At 41.5% G+C, this 17,222-nt stretch overlaps 2 protein-coding genes across 2 annotated transcripts in view; both read left to right on the top strand.

The window, feature by feature from the left end:
- cryl1 (crystallin, lambda 1) overlaps positions 1 to 9,064 on the top strand; it is a 36,016-nt gene extending 26,952 nt beyond the window's left edge. The window contains exons 7-9 of the mRNA XM_078286013.1: positions 1,350 to 1,458; positions 6,172 to 6,278; positions 8,141 to 9,064. Of these exons, the coding sequence (XP_078142139.1) occupies positions 1,350 to 1,458; positions 6,172 to 6,278; positions 8,141 to 8,272 (348 nt within the window). The 3' untranslated portion in view covers positions 8,273 to 9,064. The remainder of the gene's footprint in view (positions 1 to 1,349; positions 1,459 to 6,171; positions 6,279 to 8,140) is intronic.
- Positions 9,065 to 10,047: 983 nt separating this feature from the next.
- Positions 10,048 to 15,717, top strand: gjb8 (gap junction protein beta 8). The gene is made up of 2 exons (XM_071927373.2): positions 10,048 to 10,231; positions 12,080 to 15,717. The coding sequence occupies exon 2, from the start codon at positions 12,113 to 12,115 to the stop codon at positions 12,914 to 12,916; it is 804 nt and encodes a 267-aa protein (XP_071783474.1). The 5' UTR covers positions 10,048 to 10,231; positions 12,080 to 12,112; the 3' UTR covers positions 12,917 to 15,717.
- Positions 15,718 to 17,222: the final 1,505 nt, after the last annotated feature.

Here is a 17,222-nt window from a genome sequence, read left to right as displayed (position 1 = left end):
ACGGATGTGATGTTGTTTGATATTATTAATCTGAGCATGTGCGTCTTTTCAACATCACTGTCAGCTCATATTGGCATCAGATCTGGGTTTCATCCTAGAATAGAAATGAACAGTCATCCAAAAAAAATCTAATATTAGCAGCATTTCAGAATTGAGCATGAAGACCTACAGTGTGAGCGCAGCCTTGTTGTCCTTCTTGCGTAACAGAGACACCCCCCTCCTAACACACACACACACACACACACACAGAAACTGGCCTTTGAGTCAGGGCCAGCGGTGGAAAGCAGAGCGGCTGAGAAAGCGGCCGGTTGCCCCCGGTGATTACGGCGGAGGAAAGACCCCTTTTCACCTGCTGCCGCCCCGCGCCCCTCAGATAACAGGCCCGTTGTTGGACGCAGGACCCAAACAAAGACGACCCTGTCCCCCCCCACCCCCTCCACCCCCCCCTCCCTCTCCTCTTGCTCACCCTGCTCTCCATATCTGTGTCCGAGCTTTGATTTCCTCCCCGGCCGGCCAACAGGTATCTCTAACCCAAAGACATCTGAGCAGAGGAGGGGGTGAAGCAGGCACAGGACTGGCTGGCAGACGCCCCTGTTTCCTTCCACCCCTTCACCCCCCCCTCCCATCCTTCAGTCCCTCTCCTCACTGTACCTTCCGCATTATCCTCAGGACACAGAATTGGCCGATTAGGGAAACCTGATATGGTGGGAGTAGTTTTTCGAGGCTCTGATGGGCTCGGAGGGAATCGGTTTGGTCCAAAGTCTTGCGGCTAAAAAGCGAGGACTTTGTCAAGCCGACAGCAATTACGTTTTTACTCCCTGGAAGCGACAGTTTAGTGAAAACCGGAGCTCACTGGCTGGAGTTGTGTTTGTGTCAGAGCAGCATCGGCTTATTGATCCACCGGGGAACACTGGGCTGATTTCAGTGGCTCTGGGTTTGGCCTGTTGGCTCTTTAAACTATATTCACAGTTCTCTGTTCATGATTGTAGGTGATTGTAATAAATTAACTAAGGTAATTATAATCAAATTACAGCCACAGCCAATGAGCTGTGTGTATGGTAGAGAACCATATTGGTAGGAAATGCATGTGACATCATGGGAATAATATGAACTGACAGATAGAGGAATTGATTGTTTGTTTTTAGAGGTGGAGTTGGAAGATCTAGTGACTGAACATAAATAACATAAAGTAAATAACATGCTAAATAGATAGATCTGTATGTAGATATGTAAACCAGATGATGTACCGAGTTTATTGAATGAAATGCGTAAAGAAATGAAGTCCAGTCACGTCACTGCAGTGAACTGAATTGTCTGTTTCTGACTCAGTTTCCCTCTCGCTCCACCAGGATGGGGTCATCTCAGTTAAGGACATCGACCTGGTGATGTCAGAGGGACTGGGAATGCGTTACGCCTTTATAGGTCCCATGGAAACGATGCACCTCAATGCACCTGAAGGTAATGTTCCCACTCTTGACTCTCACCACTCACACAAAAGGAAGGCCACCAACCGAGACACTTTTAAAAGGGGCGATAAGTACGATTTTGATTTCCCTATAGCATAAAACAACCGTAATATATCTGTGGGGTTGATAGGATTGTTGATCAATACCAGTGACTCAACAATTACTTCACCAGTTGCTGAGATTTCTCACTTTGAAAACTCACTTTCCGCCCTGTACTCTTTTGGAGCAAAAACCCCCACCCACAGTGGTTTCAACACAGTCCCATCCATTTTGCGTAGTCATACGAAGTCGTAGACAGACATACAGTACGTCATTGTTCAAATCAGTGCAGATCCCACTGAAAGGGGCTTTTAAAAAAATCCAGATGACCTACAAAGGATAACTAAACTCCCACTTCTGAACTGACGTGTTGCCTGACGTCCTGACTGAAGACCTCCAAGTGTGGAAGGAACAAAACATCCTACTCATGTAGAAGTGCTACTTTACTTTGAAGACAATTTACTTAAGTAGAAGAAAAGTTACTAATGTAAAAACCTACTAGGGTAAAAGTAAAGAGTAGCTCATTCAAAATGTACGCAGAGTACAATTTAGTTTAGAGTTTCCTTTTTGATAAAAGAAAATATTGTTACTTTTAATGTTTCTTTTGATTTCTTTTGATCTTTTTTTTATGATATAATGCAAAAAGGACGAGAGGACAGAGTTCAAATTAAGTTCTTAAAAAACTTTACAGTATAAAGTGCGTGAATGATGTAAAGCATGTTTCAACATGATTCATTCAACACAATTACAATCAGACAGTTTTCCCAATGCTTATGGAAACTCTGTAACAGAAGTGATTTAACTTGTTGTGAATTACAATACTTAAGTCAAAACATACTTAAGTAAGTGAAATTACTAACATCAAAAAATACTCAAAAAAAGTCAATACTACTCAATTACAGTAACAACAGTATAATTGTAATTTGTAATGTCCATCCACCAGACCATGAGGCCTACTGATTATATAAGAGAGAGGGAGAGAGAGAGAGAGAGAGAGAGAGACAGAGAGAGAGAGAGAGAGAGAGAGAGAGACAGAGAGAGGAGAGAGAGAGACAGAGAGGAGAGAGAGAGAGAGAGAGAGACAGAGACAGAGAGAGAGAGGAGAGAGAAAGAGAGAGAGAGACAGAGAGAGAGAGAGAGAGAGATAGAGGAGAGAGAGACAGAGAGAGAGAGAGAGAGAGAGAGAGAGAGAGACGACCCTCACATGCCTCACATGTCTCAGCCTTCGTCAACATACATGTACTGTACCATGGCATTTGTGTGTGTGTGTGTGTGTGTGTGTGTGAGTGAGAGAGAGAGAGAGAGAGTGAAACGTCAGGTAGATGGAGAATATCAAAGGGGAGTGTGAAACCCAGAGAGTAACCCTGGCTGTGCACACACACACACACACACACACACACACAGAGAGAGAGAGAGAGAGATGTTTCGGCTGAACAAAGCGGTCTTTTGATGGGCAGCGATGAATGCGCTCCCTCACACCAGTAATCCAAAACCCCCAGAACCAGGACCGTGGCCTTCAAACCAGCAGCCAGCTCTACCTGTTGTCACACCGCCCACGCTTTCTACTGCGGGTTCTTTTTTTTTTTTTTTTTACCCAGGAAACAGTAGTATGACCGTGTCCTCGAAGACCTGCTCCTGTTGTGACTTCCAGGCCTTAAATCGGTCCAATCAGATAGCAGAGCACTCAGGCTCTCCGTCTCGGTCTCTGTCTGCTCCGCCTCAGTGACTTGGCTTTTCCAAAACGTGCACAGGAGAGCTTTACCCTGCACAGCCGAGCCGTTTATCAGAGAAAACATGAGACTCAGCAAGATGCTTATTTTGTTCCTGACTGTTTAAAGGTGCTAAGCATAGCATTTTAACTTCAGTAAATCATCACCACATTCATTTTGAGACATTAGTATAATTACGGTAAAAAAAACAAGGTAATAGAAGCAGAGGCGTGACCAAGTCAACTTTGCTCGAGTCCCAAGTCAGTCTCAAGTCTTGAGGCACAAGTCTCAAGTCAAGTCTCAAGTCTAAATGTAGATTACCAAGTCAAGTCAGAACAAATCAAGAGTCCAGTATCAGTTTAATATCTTAAAGAAAACTAAATATCTAGGACTTTTCAATGCAATATGGTTTTAATAGGATAAAAACTTGGTAAGAGCATCATGAGTTTGATTTCTAGAATCAGTTTCAACTTCAATAAATTCAATCATTCCATACAAATTCAGAAAACAGAATTTAAATTCAGTCGTCTGCTGGAACAAATCTCATCACTTTCAATCTAAGTCATTTACACAAACACAAGATCTCAAGTCAAGACTTTAGAAACTTTTTCAAGTCATCAAAGTACAAGTCAGAGTCAAGTCCCAAGTCACCAGAACCCAAGTCAAGTCAAGTCTCAAGTCTTCTCTTCATGCATCAAGTCAAGTCTCAAGCAATTGAAACTGTGACTCGAGTCCAAGTCATGTGACTCGAGTCTCCACCTCTGCCAAGAAGCCTGTCAGCCTCTACCAGCCTCTACTCTGCATCCTCCATAGTTTCTCCACCTGGTGGATCTGGAGGGAAATCTGCTGGATCGCTTTACGGCACAAAACAGGAAGAGGTTCTGTTCTTCCAGAGCAAACGGAGCTAAAGCTGAAAGAGTTTCTGGCAGCAGATGGTGGAAGGAGGGAAAGGAGCGATGTAGAAATCACTTCCAAGCGACAGGGTTTATGGGAACGTGGAACATTTTGAGAGAATCATACTTCCTTGATTTTATTTATTTCCTGTTGAAACAGGATTTGTGGGCGGGACATAATGCTGGGAGGGATCAACCAATGGGAGATCAGTTAGGGAGAGAAAGGCAGTTTTATTTGATGGGAGGGGCGGAGGGGCGAGACGGTCTGTGATGTTTTTTTTGGATGGTATTTATATTTCCTCCTCCTGGTACACGATGAGGAATCCATTAATACATTGTTTTCCAGGAAGTAAAAGTCATGGGATTTCATATAAAAATGCAAGAAAATAGGTGTAGTAAAGTTAAATAGGTGTATATGACATGGAAATTTAACCGACAAGATGAAAAAGTCATTTTTCATTGGTCACTTTAAGCCGAAAGTCAGACTGAGACAGAGAAAGAGAGGCTGCATGACGAGGAAAAAAGTGGACGGCTTGAAATAACACCTGCAGTTCCTCCTGTAGAAAACGTGTGAGAGTTTGGTTGGAGGTAGATGGCACTTATCACACTGCTGTGTAATCTATAGTCTGCACCCACCGAGGTTCACGTAAACATTCAAAGGTCAACCTGAGTATAAAAAAAGATACAGTAGAAAAAAAAAAAAGGAAATTGGAAACTGTCGAAGAAAAAACTAAAAGCTTTTAAAAGAAATTTCCAGTTTTCTAATATGATTTAACTTTCTCTGTAAATCAATTGAAAAACCGTTTGGGTGATGATGATGACCCCCTTCAACATTTGGACCAGGCAGTGATTGCTCCACCTCAGCTTCTTATCTCCTCAAGGATCCTCTCCTAACCTGCTGAGTTCCTTATCGCGAGAATGTCAACAAACCATAAGACTGACCCTCTTCATGATTTACGATGTTATGTCCACTGATTTGGTTATTCTGCAGACCAGTGTTGCTTCATACATCATTAGCTCTGTGTTGCAGTAGAGTGTTAGAGGATGTTTATTTAATTAAAGGTGCTACATGTGGCATTTTAACATCAATCAATCATTACCACAGTCATTTTGAGGCATTAGTATAATTGCCGTAAACAAATGAGACCATCACTGAGAAGACTGGCAGCCTCTAGCGGCCTCTACACTTTGTTTTTTTACATTGTTCTTTACATTGTTTGCCACCGGCTCGGATTTTGCAAGATTGTTTTACGGCACAAAACATTAATCGTTTTACTTTGCAGGTAATAAACCACTTTATTCCAGTTTCACGTTAGTTTACGCTGTCAGAATGCATATTTGCTGTTATCAAGAGCTGTTATTCTTCTTCTTGCTCTTTAAAATAAGGGAGGAGGGGCAAGTAGTAGCATCCTCTTTTTGTCAGGAAGCAAAGGGGTTTATGGGAAATGTGGTCTTCATTTGGAGAAACACAACATGCTAAGTGTAGCATCCCTAAAAGGAGATCAGAGAATGTTGGATGCAGGACTTCTGGATTTTTGACACTGAATAAAGTTTTGTTCACTGTTATAACGTGTGATATAGCAATAATGTGTTTACTTTATGAGTCTTTATTGTGATTCATGTTCCTTTGTAGCTCAGTGAATAGACCAAGGCACTAACATCACCAGGGTTAGGGCTTCCTTTCCCACTGGGGTCACTCTGTTTACACTCCAGGAACTGTAAGGTGCTTTGAATAAATGTCAAGACGTCTACTACATGCCGTATGTTATGATGCATGTCGTTGCTATTGAGTGAAAACCTTGTATCTCCCAAATGCCAACTTTTCAGGAACTAAGAAACTAAGACGAACTTAAGAAAAACAGCCTTATTTTGCATGCATTTGCATTGAGTTTATCCAGTGGGTTTTGAAAAGGTAGAAGACCATGTAATCCTCCAGTTAAAGTTAAAATTACCACAATTTGGAGTTTCAAGGTTTTCACATGACAACAACTGCTGTGAGATTTCTGGTTACGGTCTCACATGGTGGTCCAGGCCGTTCCCCTCTGACCAGCTCTCCTCCCACAGGTCTGGAGGACTATCTGAAGCGGTACGGAGAAGGTATAAGGAGGGTCCTGACCAGCTTCGGACCCGTCCCGCAGTTCACTGGGGAGGCAGCCAAGAGCATCATTGGAGTAAGTTTGATTATGGCACTCTGTTGGAAAGGGCAGCAAGGTGGCCTGGTGGAAAGAGCCTCAATAATTTTAAAGTCTAGGCTACGCGCTCGTAGAAAGAAGAAAAAGGCATTGAACTGACATTGTGGGTTTTATGACTTTTTTAATCCAGAAACATTATGTGGATTGCCCCCCCCCCCCCCCCCCCCCCCCCGATTCCTTATGCACAATAAAACAGAATAAATAAAATCTAAAACAATTTAATCACATATCAGAATATTTTTCAATTACTAAACAAAATTACTGAAAGTTAAATCCATTAAGTTGCTGCCTTGTACTCTTTCTGAAGATCCTTTTCAAACTCTTCATCCTTAAGAAACCCCTCTGAACTCTATTCTTCAGAAAATGGTTTTCCAGACAAAAAAATGTTATAAGCAAAACCACATCTGTGTGTCAAAGTGAACTTGAGCAAGACGCTGAAAACTCCTACCATGTTCACTTAACTAACTCGCTCTGGATAACTGCTTTAGATTCAGTATTTGCTGATCGGTGGCAAAGTAGATTTTAACACCTTATTTATCATTTCTCTCTACTGATTCAGTCCAGTGGAGGAAATGTTCAGTAATGGAACATTTAGTTCTGGATGACTGAAGGTCAAGCGTTCCTTCCTACCCCCACGCCATATAGCTCCCTGCTAATGAGGCATTACTCAATCACATGCTGTTTAAATGTTAGCCACAGAAGGTCGTCATGTGAGGACACACTCGGCCAGAGCAGTAAATTGTTCACACTGAACTACCTGGGAAAAAAATGTGGTAAACAAAGTTTCAGCTGAGAGAAAAATAGCAATGTTTTTACGTATGTATTCTGCTTTGAAGAAAACTTTTCACAGTTCATAGGTTGTTGGCTGTAATATGAAAACCATATTACCATCTTTTTTTAAATCGTTATTCATCCAGGCAAAGTTGACTGAGCATTTTTTTCTGCTTCATATTCATACAGTTACACACATCCACACCTGCCCAGTACAACCACAGTCTTCTAGTGATTCTTTACTGTGATAATGGGTACAACAGTGATGCAGTTAGGTACAAGGAAAAAACAAGAATAAGAATGCCCTCTTGGGTTTTATTACCACAGTTATTTATTGGCAAATACAGATGATTCCTTGCTATAGAGGCTTTTTGCATCACAAATCTGCAACCGTCACTAGAGCCATCATGGAGGTGCAGTGGAGAACTGGCTGTGTGCAAATAAAGTCTAAATATATAACAACTAGACAAGAAAATAAGCGATACCTGAAAAAGATTGTCTGGTGTGGGTGTAACTGCTTTGAGAAACGTTAGGAGTAAGAGTGAATGTGATAAGGTGGATTTGGTTACTGTGACACAGTAAACTGTCTTGTCTTTAGCCCTAGTCTCTACTCCAAAACACTCTGAGTTGTAGCTTGAGAAGAGTCAGCTCAGTTAACCTGAACAAACTGTTAGCTAGCTAACCAGCCAGCAAACACACTGATGTTAATGTGAACATGCTAACACTAGCTGCTACTAGATACGTTAGCTAGTGTGCTAATCAGATGTGTTAACAACAAGACAGTGATGGCTAACTGACCAGATACTCGCACACAAAAACACAAAATTAAAAAAAAATAAAATAAATAATAATCAGTGGTCTATTGAATTCTGCTGATACCGCCAAGTTGTAAGTTTAGAAACGCAACCAGCTATTCTCAGCCACTGTTGCCCAGGAGCTGACCTCCAATATGGCCGCCAGAGGCTGCATCACATCACCTGAAAAACCCTCTATTCTCTGTTCCAACAATCCACTTGTTTTCTCTGAACCCGTCATCTTCAGATCCTTTGTTTCCTTCCTCGTGTCCACAGGAGTTGTGTGAGCTGATTCCCAGCGACCAGCAGCACCTGTCTGTCAGGAGGGAGAGGCGGGACCAGCTGCTGATGGGCCTGGCCCAGCTGAAGACCCAGCACGACACCGGCAGCCAGAAAACCTCCGATTAACACTGCTGACATGGGCCAGGGGTCCTCTAACCATGTATTTCATTATTATCTGTACAACACATTCATGATTACCTCCGCCCAAATATTATGTTTTCACCTGTTGGGTAGTTTGTTTGTCTGTCAGCAGTATTTCTCAAAAACGGAAGAACAGTTTTCCATGAAATGTGGTGGACAGATCAGTCTTGGTCCAAGGAAGAATTTTGGTGTTGATTTGGATCTGGGATTTCGGTCATTAGCAGATTATCATTTTTTTGCCACAATTATGAAACTAACAGAGACAGAGACTTGATTCTAAATCCTAAATGCATGTTTTCAGTGTCAAGAAATCAATTTAACTTACAATTTAAGCGATAGGAACGATGTGTTTGGGTGTAACAGCAAGTTGGAGAATTGTTCAGCGTTGGTGGAGGTTTGCTCTCTCCAAGTGCCTTCCAGTTTTTGTTTTTTGGATAATTTTAGTACATTTCTGCTGACATTACAGTGAAAAGTGACAGGAAAGACGAGACGGGACAACATCTGTCAAAAGTTATGAACCACAAAGTCCCATTTCAATGTTATTTCTTACCAGAGCGAGTCTAAGCTCTCTGATGTGCAATGCAACACACTATAATGTAAGGCCTGAATTACAAAGGAATCATCATACTGACTGCTCTACACCACACAATACTCTCCTAAATGGAAATTAACACTGTGAAAACTATGGAATGACTTTGATTAAAAAAACGATGAATTCCTCCATTTGTATGAATTTCTATACTCACAATATACATTACTATTTTCAAACGAGATAAAACTGACATGCAATGAACGAATAAATATGAGTATCATTGGAGTGGACTCTGTTTCTTCCAGTAAAGCAAATAGATGATATGCACTGCATTAAATGGCTGCTGAGCTTCCTGATGCCTTGGAAATTGTGAATGGAAATGTGTCATGAGGACGACTCGGGAGGCCTGCTGTGAAATTTGGGCTCGCATGTTGAAGACTTCATTTCACAGCATGGAGCACATCATGTCATCTGGCCGGACTGGAGATCCCATGACCGTGTACGCTTGTTTATAATCTTCATATGCAGTGTGGCCTAAAACATTTCACATATACTCAGCCAGAATATGTTTAGAGATATGTTTAGGCATCTATCTATCTATCTATCTATCTATCTATCTATCTATCTATCTATCTGCATAAAGGCATAGGAAGAAAATGTCTTCCCAGTGTCCAAAAGATATTTTGAATGAATGTCATCTACAAGTAAAACATTTTGGCCATTTTTTGTATATTTTGAAATATTTCTAAACATTTTCTGAAGTAGATACAATGTGTTCTTAGCAGTATAGAAATGTGAAAGTAGCATTCATATTTTATCTTGATCTGCTTTTAGGGACATAATGTGTTTCTGAAAAAAATGAAAATTAGAATGAAGGTAGGCTACTAAATTTTAATACAGAAAGTCTATAAAATGAACAGCAGTGCTTAATCAAGGTGGCAAGCGGATTGGAATTTTAGTGATACAAACGAAGGCAGAGATAATCTGATTGGTTGAGTTTAAACCTCAGTGGGCGGAGCCAAAGAACCACAGTTTTCTGGTTAAGTAACGTTAGACTGAAGCCCAATGAAAAAGACAAGAGGTAAGTTAGGAGGAAGCTAATATTATGAAGCCTCCCCCACCCTGGCCCCACCCTGAGCCTGGCCCCGCCCCTCCAGAGGGATGAGGCTCCTCAAAAGACTCAGGTGCGGCCCTGCAGAGACCATCATCTTGTCAGACCGCTTTCAAAACGACTCCTCTGAAACCACGTCGCTCTGAAATAGTTTCCTTTGACTTTGGAGTGCGGGAATATTTTTTTTTTTTTACGACGGCAAACTAAAACAGAGGATTAATTGGTTTTAACTTCATGGAAACCCACTGATAGGCTATTAACTGGATACAGGCTATTACCTGGATACGGGCTACAGACACAGGTGAGTTGTTATTAAGCTCCTGATGCGGTTTGAATGTGGTGAACTCCTATTTGCACTTTACCCTCATTTCTCATGAGTAACTAACAGAAACAAACCTGAATTGTTAAAAAAAAGAAAAAAAGGATCTTACTTAGATCGTAAATTTAAACCGACTGAATGATTTACTTAGCAAAGTATCCTAGAGAGTATGCCATGATAACTATTTGATTTAAATGTTATTTTTTATGTGAGATAAAAGATTAGATTTATACATTTCTTATACATAAAAGCTTAAAATCAGAAAAGAAGACAAAGCTCGTATTGGGTTTTTTTCTTAAACTCCAACAAATTCTCGCCTCTGCAGAAGTTGCTGATCTGCGAAAAGAAAGTTTAGAAGAAGAAAGTTTAGAAGAAGGGATTAAGTAAGGAAGAATGCAATCACAGAAACTGGGTGAACAGACAGTGTTAGAGTTATTTAGTGGAATAAAATGAATAAGAAATGTACTGAAGGGCTGATTCTGGGTTAATGGAAACCGGTGCTGCTGGCCTTCTGCTCTGTGATTTGATTAAAAAAGAGATTTTATTTCTTTATCTCCAACTGCTTCAGCATCCCTAATGTCCATGAAGAAAATGTACTGAAGTTTATATAATCAAAGGAAAGTGAACATGAGGAACAAACTGTAATCATCTATGTGCTGCTGAAAATTAAATCATGGCTTTAATGAATGACCAAACTGAGTAGTAATTATTAACTGTTAATAGTTAAATAATATTAGTAGTAATTAAGAGTGAAGTAACTTGGATTCCTGGTTAAGGCGTACTGGCAGTGTTGTGGGTTTGAGTCCGCTTCATGACCACTGTCTCATGTTATTCCTCTTTTTTTCCTTTTTGTCATGTCACTCTACACAATATTCAATAAAATACCAAAATGCAAAGTAAAAATCTATTAGCAAAGGAATGAAAAAAATAGTAATGTCTTCTCAGTTGCGCCTCTCTGCAGTGAGGTCACTGTAAGAAGAAAGATACAGAGTTGTACGTTTTGTCACTTTTGTCAACTCGAGGGATTCAGTGTCTTGCTCAAGGACACTTCAGCAGCTTAAAGGTCAATGCCAGCATGATTTGAGTTTTTGGTCTTTTTTCTTTTTTTTTTACATTTTCCATGTTAATTGTGTCAGTTTTTATATGCATGTGCCAAGATATTTTTAAATCAGTTTTGCCAAACCTCTCCGGCTCATTCACTCCCATTCAATTCCAAACAGCAGAGAAAACAACTGGAGACTTCTAATTCAGTCGGTAAAGGTAATCCATCACTGTGAATGGGAGACCGGCAATCTCGTTTTGCAGAGTTGCATCAGAACGCTAATATTAGACTATAAAATTGTACCTTTTGAAAGTTCTTAAGTTTTGAACCGTTTCATATTTGAGAACACAGCGAGAGCCGAGACGAGACAGCAGGCGGCGTCTGACTTCCACTTCCTCCTTCTCTTATTTCCACTTATTCCTCTCCAAAATAAAGCTTTCAACCAAACGGTAACATTCTCTGCAGTTTCGTTAGGATCCGTCAAGCCAACAGACAAACCCAAAAACACGCTTCTGTCAGCTATAGTCCGTAAAATTTAACGTAAAATAAAGCTAGGTTTTCCACAATTGTGGCTTTAAATTGCTGCCCTCTTCTTTACTGGGAGTAACTCGTAATATTTAGACAAAGCAAAGCACTAGAAAACGATCTACAGTGATGTAAAGTAGTAAGGGAATGTAAGAAATGAGCAACTCCATTATGCTGGAATTGTCCTTTAAATGTGCTTGAGCAATGTCTGAATTTGGGATTTGCAGGCTGCTAACCCTCTGCTGCTCTCCTGCCCTCTACAGGTGGTCTAAGCATCCCGGCTCCTCGCTGCCACAATGAGTTGGGGAGCGCTGTACGCCCAGCTGGGCGGCGTGAACAAACACTCCACCAGCCTGGGGAAGATCTGGCTGTCCGTCCTCTTCATCTTCCGCATCACCATCCTGGTCCTGGCGGCGGAGAGCGTGTGGGGGGACGAGCAGTCCGACTTCACCTGCAACACGCAGCAGCCCGGCTGCAAGAACGTCTGCTACGACCACTTCTTCCCCGTGTCGCACATCCGCCTGTGGTGCCTGCAGCTGATCTTCGTGTCCACGCCGGCCCTGCTGGTGGCCATGCACGTCGCCTACAGGAAGCGGGGGGACAAGAGGACCATGCTGGCCTCCAACGGCGCCGAGAAGATGACGGACATCGACCTGGAGACGCTGAAGAGAAGGCGGCTGCCCATCACGGGCCCGCTGTGGTGGACCTACACCTGCAGCCTGTTCTTCCGGCTCATCTTCGAGGGCGGGTTCATGTACGCGCTCTACTTCGTGTACGACGGCTTCCAGATGCCCCGGCTGGTGAAGTGCGAGCAGTGGCCCTGCCCCAACAAGGTGGACTGCTTCATCTCCAGGCCCACGGAGAAGACCATCTTCACCATCTTCATGGTGTCTTCGTCCGCCATCTGCATGGTGCTGAACGTGGCCGAGCTGGGCTACCTCATCGTCAAGGCGCTCATGAGGTGCTCGGCCCGGGGGACCAAGAGGAGCCACCCCTACACCCGTCCCGACAGCGTCACCCCGGAAAAGGCCCTGCTGCAGAACAAGAAGAACGAGATGCTGCTGTCTTCCACGGATTCGTCCACCGACAAGACCGTGTGATGAAGAAGGAAGGCCGGCGGTGGTGAAGAGGGCATAAACTGTAAATCCCACCACCCAGAATGGCTTTAGCACGCGTCTACAGTTCGGTAACTACGCGAAAAAGCTGAACATCCCTCAGAATTCTTTCTCGGCGGGGGGTGAAACAGCCTCTGAAACAGCTTTCCAGAGCGTTTGACTCTTAAAACTCGCTTGAAATTATTGCAAAATGAATTAGTTCAGGCAGAGGAGCGGCTCCTGCAGTCATGGCAGCCTACCTTGTCTTTTAATTTGTAGGAGAATCACTGTATATTCTTGCTTGCCAGGAGAGAGAGAGATGGGCTGTTTTCCTACATGTGGCCTCAGATGCACCGCTGAAGGCAGTCTGTCCTATGTAGAGTGTGTAAAAAAAAAACCTCAAAGTTATGGATCATACAGAAGTATAATTCATCAGTGTTTGTTACTGTGAGGCCCAGTTTGTATTCTGCAGAAAAAGAAGCAGCCAGATTTAGGAGAATTTCTCAAACATGACCTGATTCTGTCTGCTTTTGTACACAATAGTACACAATTTCACAAGTATCACCCTGCTTTCCATACAGGGGAAAATTGATATAGTTTGATGAAGTAGTTTAGGTTTTTGTCTTAATTTATTGATGACAGTTTGGAGTTGCTGGAGCGTGCTGGCTGTCTGTCTTGGTCCAGGTTTGAAGCAGAGAAGTGTGAGTCGACGCTGACATCTAGTGGTTTACAGTGGAACAAAGTGTTTAGTGTTATGAAGAGAAAAGGAGAAGAACTGAAGTTGAGAAAAATGAAGTAGAAAAAAAGGTCCAAGTGCCTTTTGTGATTTGCTTTATTGTCTAGTTTACAAGAGCTGATGTTTGATTTTAAATGTGCGTGAATGCAAAAAATATATATATTTGGGAAGAATTCATGTTAACAGATTTGAGTGTGTGTTGACTGGAGGAGTTTTTATGATCAAGAGCTGTTTTGAATCAAGTGACTGTGTAGCAAGAAATGAAGTTTGAAAATCTTTTATAGTTCAATGAGTTTCTATGAATAATGCTAGAGTTTGGTCATTTTTGTACATTTTTACTACTGAGAAGTCTGTTGGGTCAGATGCTGTACAGGACAGGACTATACAGACAAATAATATATAAAATATATAACCAGGTAAACTCTGAACATGCAACACCACAAAGGCTATATAGTTATAATGCTGCATATCTCTGCTGTGTTTTCATCTTTTACTTGAACTGAAATGTTAAGCGTTTCTTTATGTAGATGAAGTGAAGTAACCTGAAACCCACTCAGAACATTTTGCATATTTTCACAAATGCATGCCTGTCAATCAAAAAAAACAAGACTGTTTCTCTTATATATCTTGTTTGGCTATAGGAGATTTTTTTCTCATCTGACAGAAACCTCTCCAGCAGATCTGATCGCATAAATGTGAAGCATTTGTTTACAATTCAAGTTATAGTAGAGTTGATATGGAGATCAAAACAAATGTCACACGACTCAGAAATATGAATATATCATATCAATCATTTATTCACAGATGTTGTTACATATAAATCAGGTTACATGTTTGAGTTACAGATGCAAATCATTCATTTGCATTTATGTGTTTTAATGATATATCATGATTTGGACACATATATTTTCACACAAACATGTCCACTTGCATTGCTTAACCATACTCACATTCCTTAAACTTATACAAATCATGATGTATTAACAAAAAAAATTGATAAGCATTCATTCACAGGTGTTTTTACATATGAATCAGCTTGCATTGTTTGAGTTACAGATTCAAATCACTGCTTTCATTTGTGCATTTTAACCACGCGGTGTCTGACGTGTGTTTCTGCCTCCTGATGAGACCGTTCGCTCTCCAGAAGTCGGTCCGCTCAGTCCCGTCTTATTTGGGATTGTGCTCCTGCGGGTGTGTGCTGACCCCAGCTGGCGGTATCAGCTTTCAGCACGGCCCTTATTTTAGCCTCCGTACTAATCACCGCTCGCCCTCTTCCAACGTGAGCGAACCACGGCTCATCTGCGGGTGAAAATGTCTTTGTCCTCCCCTCATCCAGGAATAGCCGAGCCGGATTAGTGCACGTCGAAACAAACACACCTCACCTTTACGTGAACGCAGAATGAAGATGTGTGGTGATAGAAACTAGAAGAGTACTGTACTGTGTTATGTGAAAGAAGCACAGTATATGTGGATAGGTGAGAGAGGTTTGACCAGAGATTAGAGGTGTCACATCCAAAATATGGACAGAAAAGCTGGTTACACAAACCTCATGCAATTCTATGGAGTTGGATACAAAAGTGTAATATTGACATTTTGTAATAGGTGAGAAAAGTTTTGATCAAACTTGAGTCGGATCCAAAATATGCCAAGTCATGCGTTGTGACAGATGAAAGCAGTCTGAAGGTTTGCAGATCTTGGAAGGGTTTGTATGTCTGTTATGCATTGGCCTTTGACCTTTGACCTTGTACTTTATATATGTTGGATGAGAGCCAAATGATATTTATGATGCAAAAAATTGAAGTAGCATTGATCTCTTATGGACATTTGTCTCTTATGGATATTTGTCCTGATGATTCTGACCCAAAGTTTCACATTTTCACATTTCCATTTTTTACTTTTTAATAACAGCTATTAACGGACAGACAGCTTTCTAACCATGAAATGAAGAAATTAAATGTTTGTGATTATTGTGTTTTGTACTTGCTGTATGTTGTTTTTCTTACATGTGCACTTTGACCCCTGAAGTCTTCTGCTCTTTAAGACTTTTTTTTGATAAATCAGTGAAACAAGACTGTGCGGTTCATTGTTTTGTGTGTGTGTGTGTGTGTGTGTGTTTAACATCATCTAACATTATAGTGATGTCTTTCTGCAGCTTAGCCAGGGGAGCTTTAGGGGGGGTCTTTATTTTCTGGGTGACCATTGACACCCATACATTTCAGTCTGCTTAGAATACAGAGAGTTCGACATTATTCCCACTTTCTGTTTGTCTTTTTCCACTTTTTTATTCCCCTTAAATTGACAAAGTAAACAATGTCAGATTATCATAGGCTGCTCCCTCTGCCCATTATTTCAAAATAATGTTTCTTAATGATAATACACATAATGAAAATCACTGTAATATTCCTATTGGGACTTAAAATGTGTCTGTGGTCTAAATAGTGATTCCATAGAAACCTTTAGAGAATTTCATGGTATTTTTATCTCTGATGATATAACTGTAATATTCCTATAGGAACTTAAAGTGTGTCTATAGCACTCAATACTGAGTTTATGGTGACCTGATAGTACTTTATGGTATTCTTATCTCCTGTAGTATCACTATAGTATTCCTATAATATTCCTATAGGGACTTACAGTACTCAATAGTGAGTTTACTGTCATGTTTTTACTATAGGATTTTCTGTGGTGTAGTTTTTTGACCTATGGTTTTAAAGTTTTGTGTTATTATTGTCTGTGATATTTGTATTTATATGGGATCATTTTTTAAAATTATTTTCGGAGTGTCTAGCTGGAATACAGAGGTTTGAAGAGGGTTTTGGAATGATTTGGGGGCAAATTTTGAGGTTTTGGGAAAGTTTTAGGGAGGTTTGTGAAAAGATTTTGGGGCAGACTTTTTTTGGGAAGGTTTTGGACAGGTTCTGGGATCGTTTTGGGGGAGGTTTTGGGAATAGTTTTGGGGAGGTTGACAGGGGCGTGGTGTGAATCCCGACAGGCTGATGACTCTGTGGATTCACTCATGCATGGTCACACAATGTGACAGTCCAGACATGGCTGGAAACGGGAGGCAGCTGCGTTTTACCGAGCCCCATCTCCAACTCCAACTCCAACCCGCCTCCAAAAACTAACGGCAACAAAAGAAAACTTTTCCTTGCGCAAGTGTGTCGGGCCCGGGACAGACAGGCAGACAGACAGACAGACTCCACGCCTGAAGAAGTTTGTGCATGAGTTACTTTTAAACAGAGTGTGGTAAGCTGGCAGAGAGGTGCCAGGTTCTGGGTGTGGGACAGGGAGCAGGGAGCAGGGAGAGGGGAGGGTGCTGCAGCCTTGGGAGGTCTATATGCTTTTCAACGCACTCAAGTTATGGCACCAATGGCAGATGGATTTTGCTTTCAGTATTTAAGTATGGCATCTCCAGTGTAAAGGTATGACGGAAAGAAAACGAATGTGAATATTTCCCTGATATTCCATCGTCCTATAATAAAGTCTTGAGGGGGATGCTGAAGCGTCAGAGCGATGTAAAGAGATAAATGACGACAAGTGTCAGTAATCAGGCCCGGTATTAAGTGTTAAGCTTTA

Source organism: Centroberyx gerrardi, chromosome 10 (genome assembly GCF_048128805.1).
Source record: "Centroberyx gerrardi isolate f3 chromosome 10, fCenGer3.hap1.cur.20231027, whole genome shotgun sequence".
In the NCBI taxonomy this organism is placed as follows: domain Eukaryota; kingdom Metazoa; phylum Chordata; class Actinopteri; order Beryciformes; family Berycidae; genus Centroberyx; species Centroberyx gerrardi.
This window is presented reverse-complemented; position numbering and strand designations above follow the sequence as displayed.

Excerpts from the sequence above, each read along its gene's own strand:
- gjb8 (XM_071927373.2), top strand. The coding sequence starts at position 12,113 with ATGAGTTGGGGAGCGCTGTACGCCCAGCTGGGCGGCGTGAACAAACAC.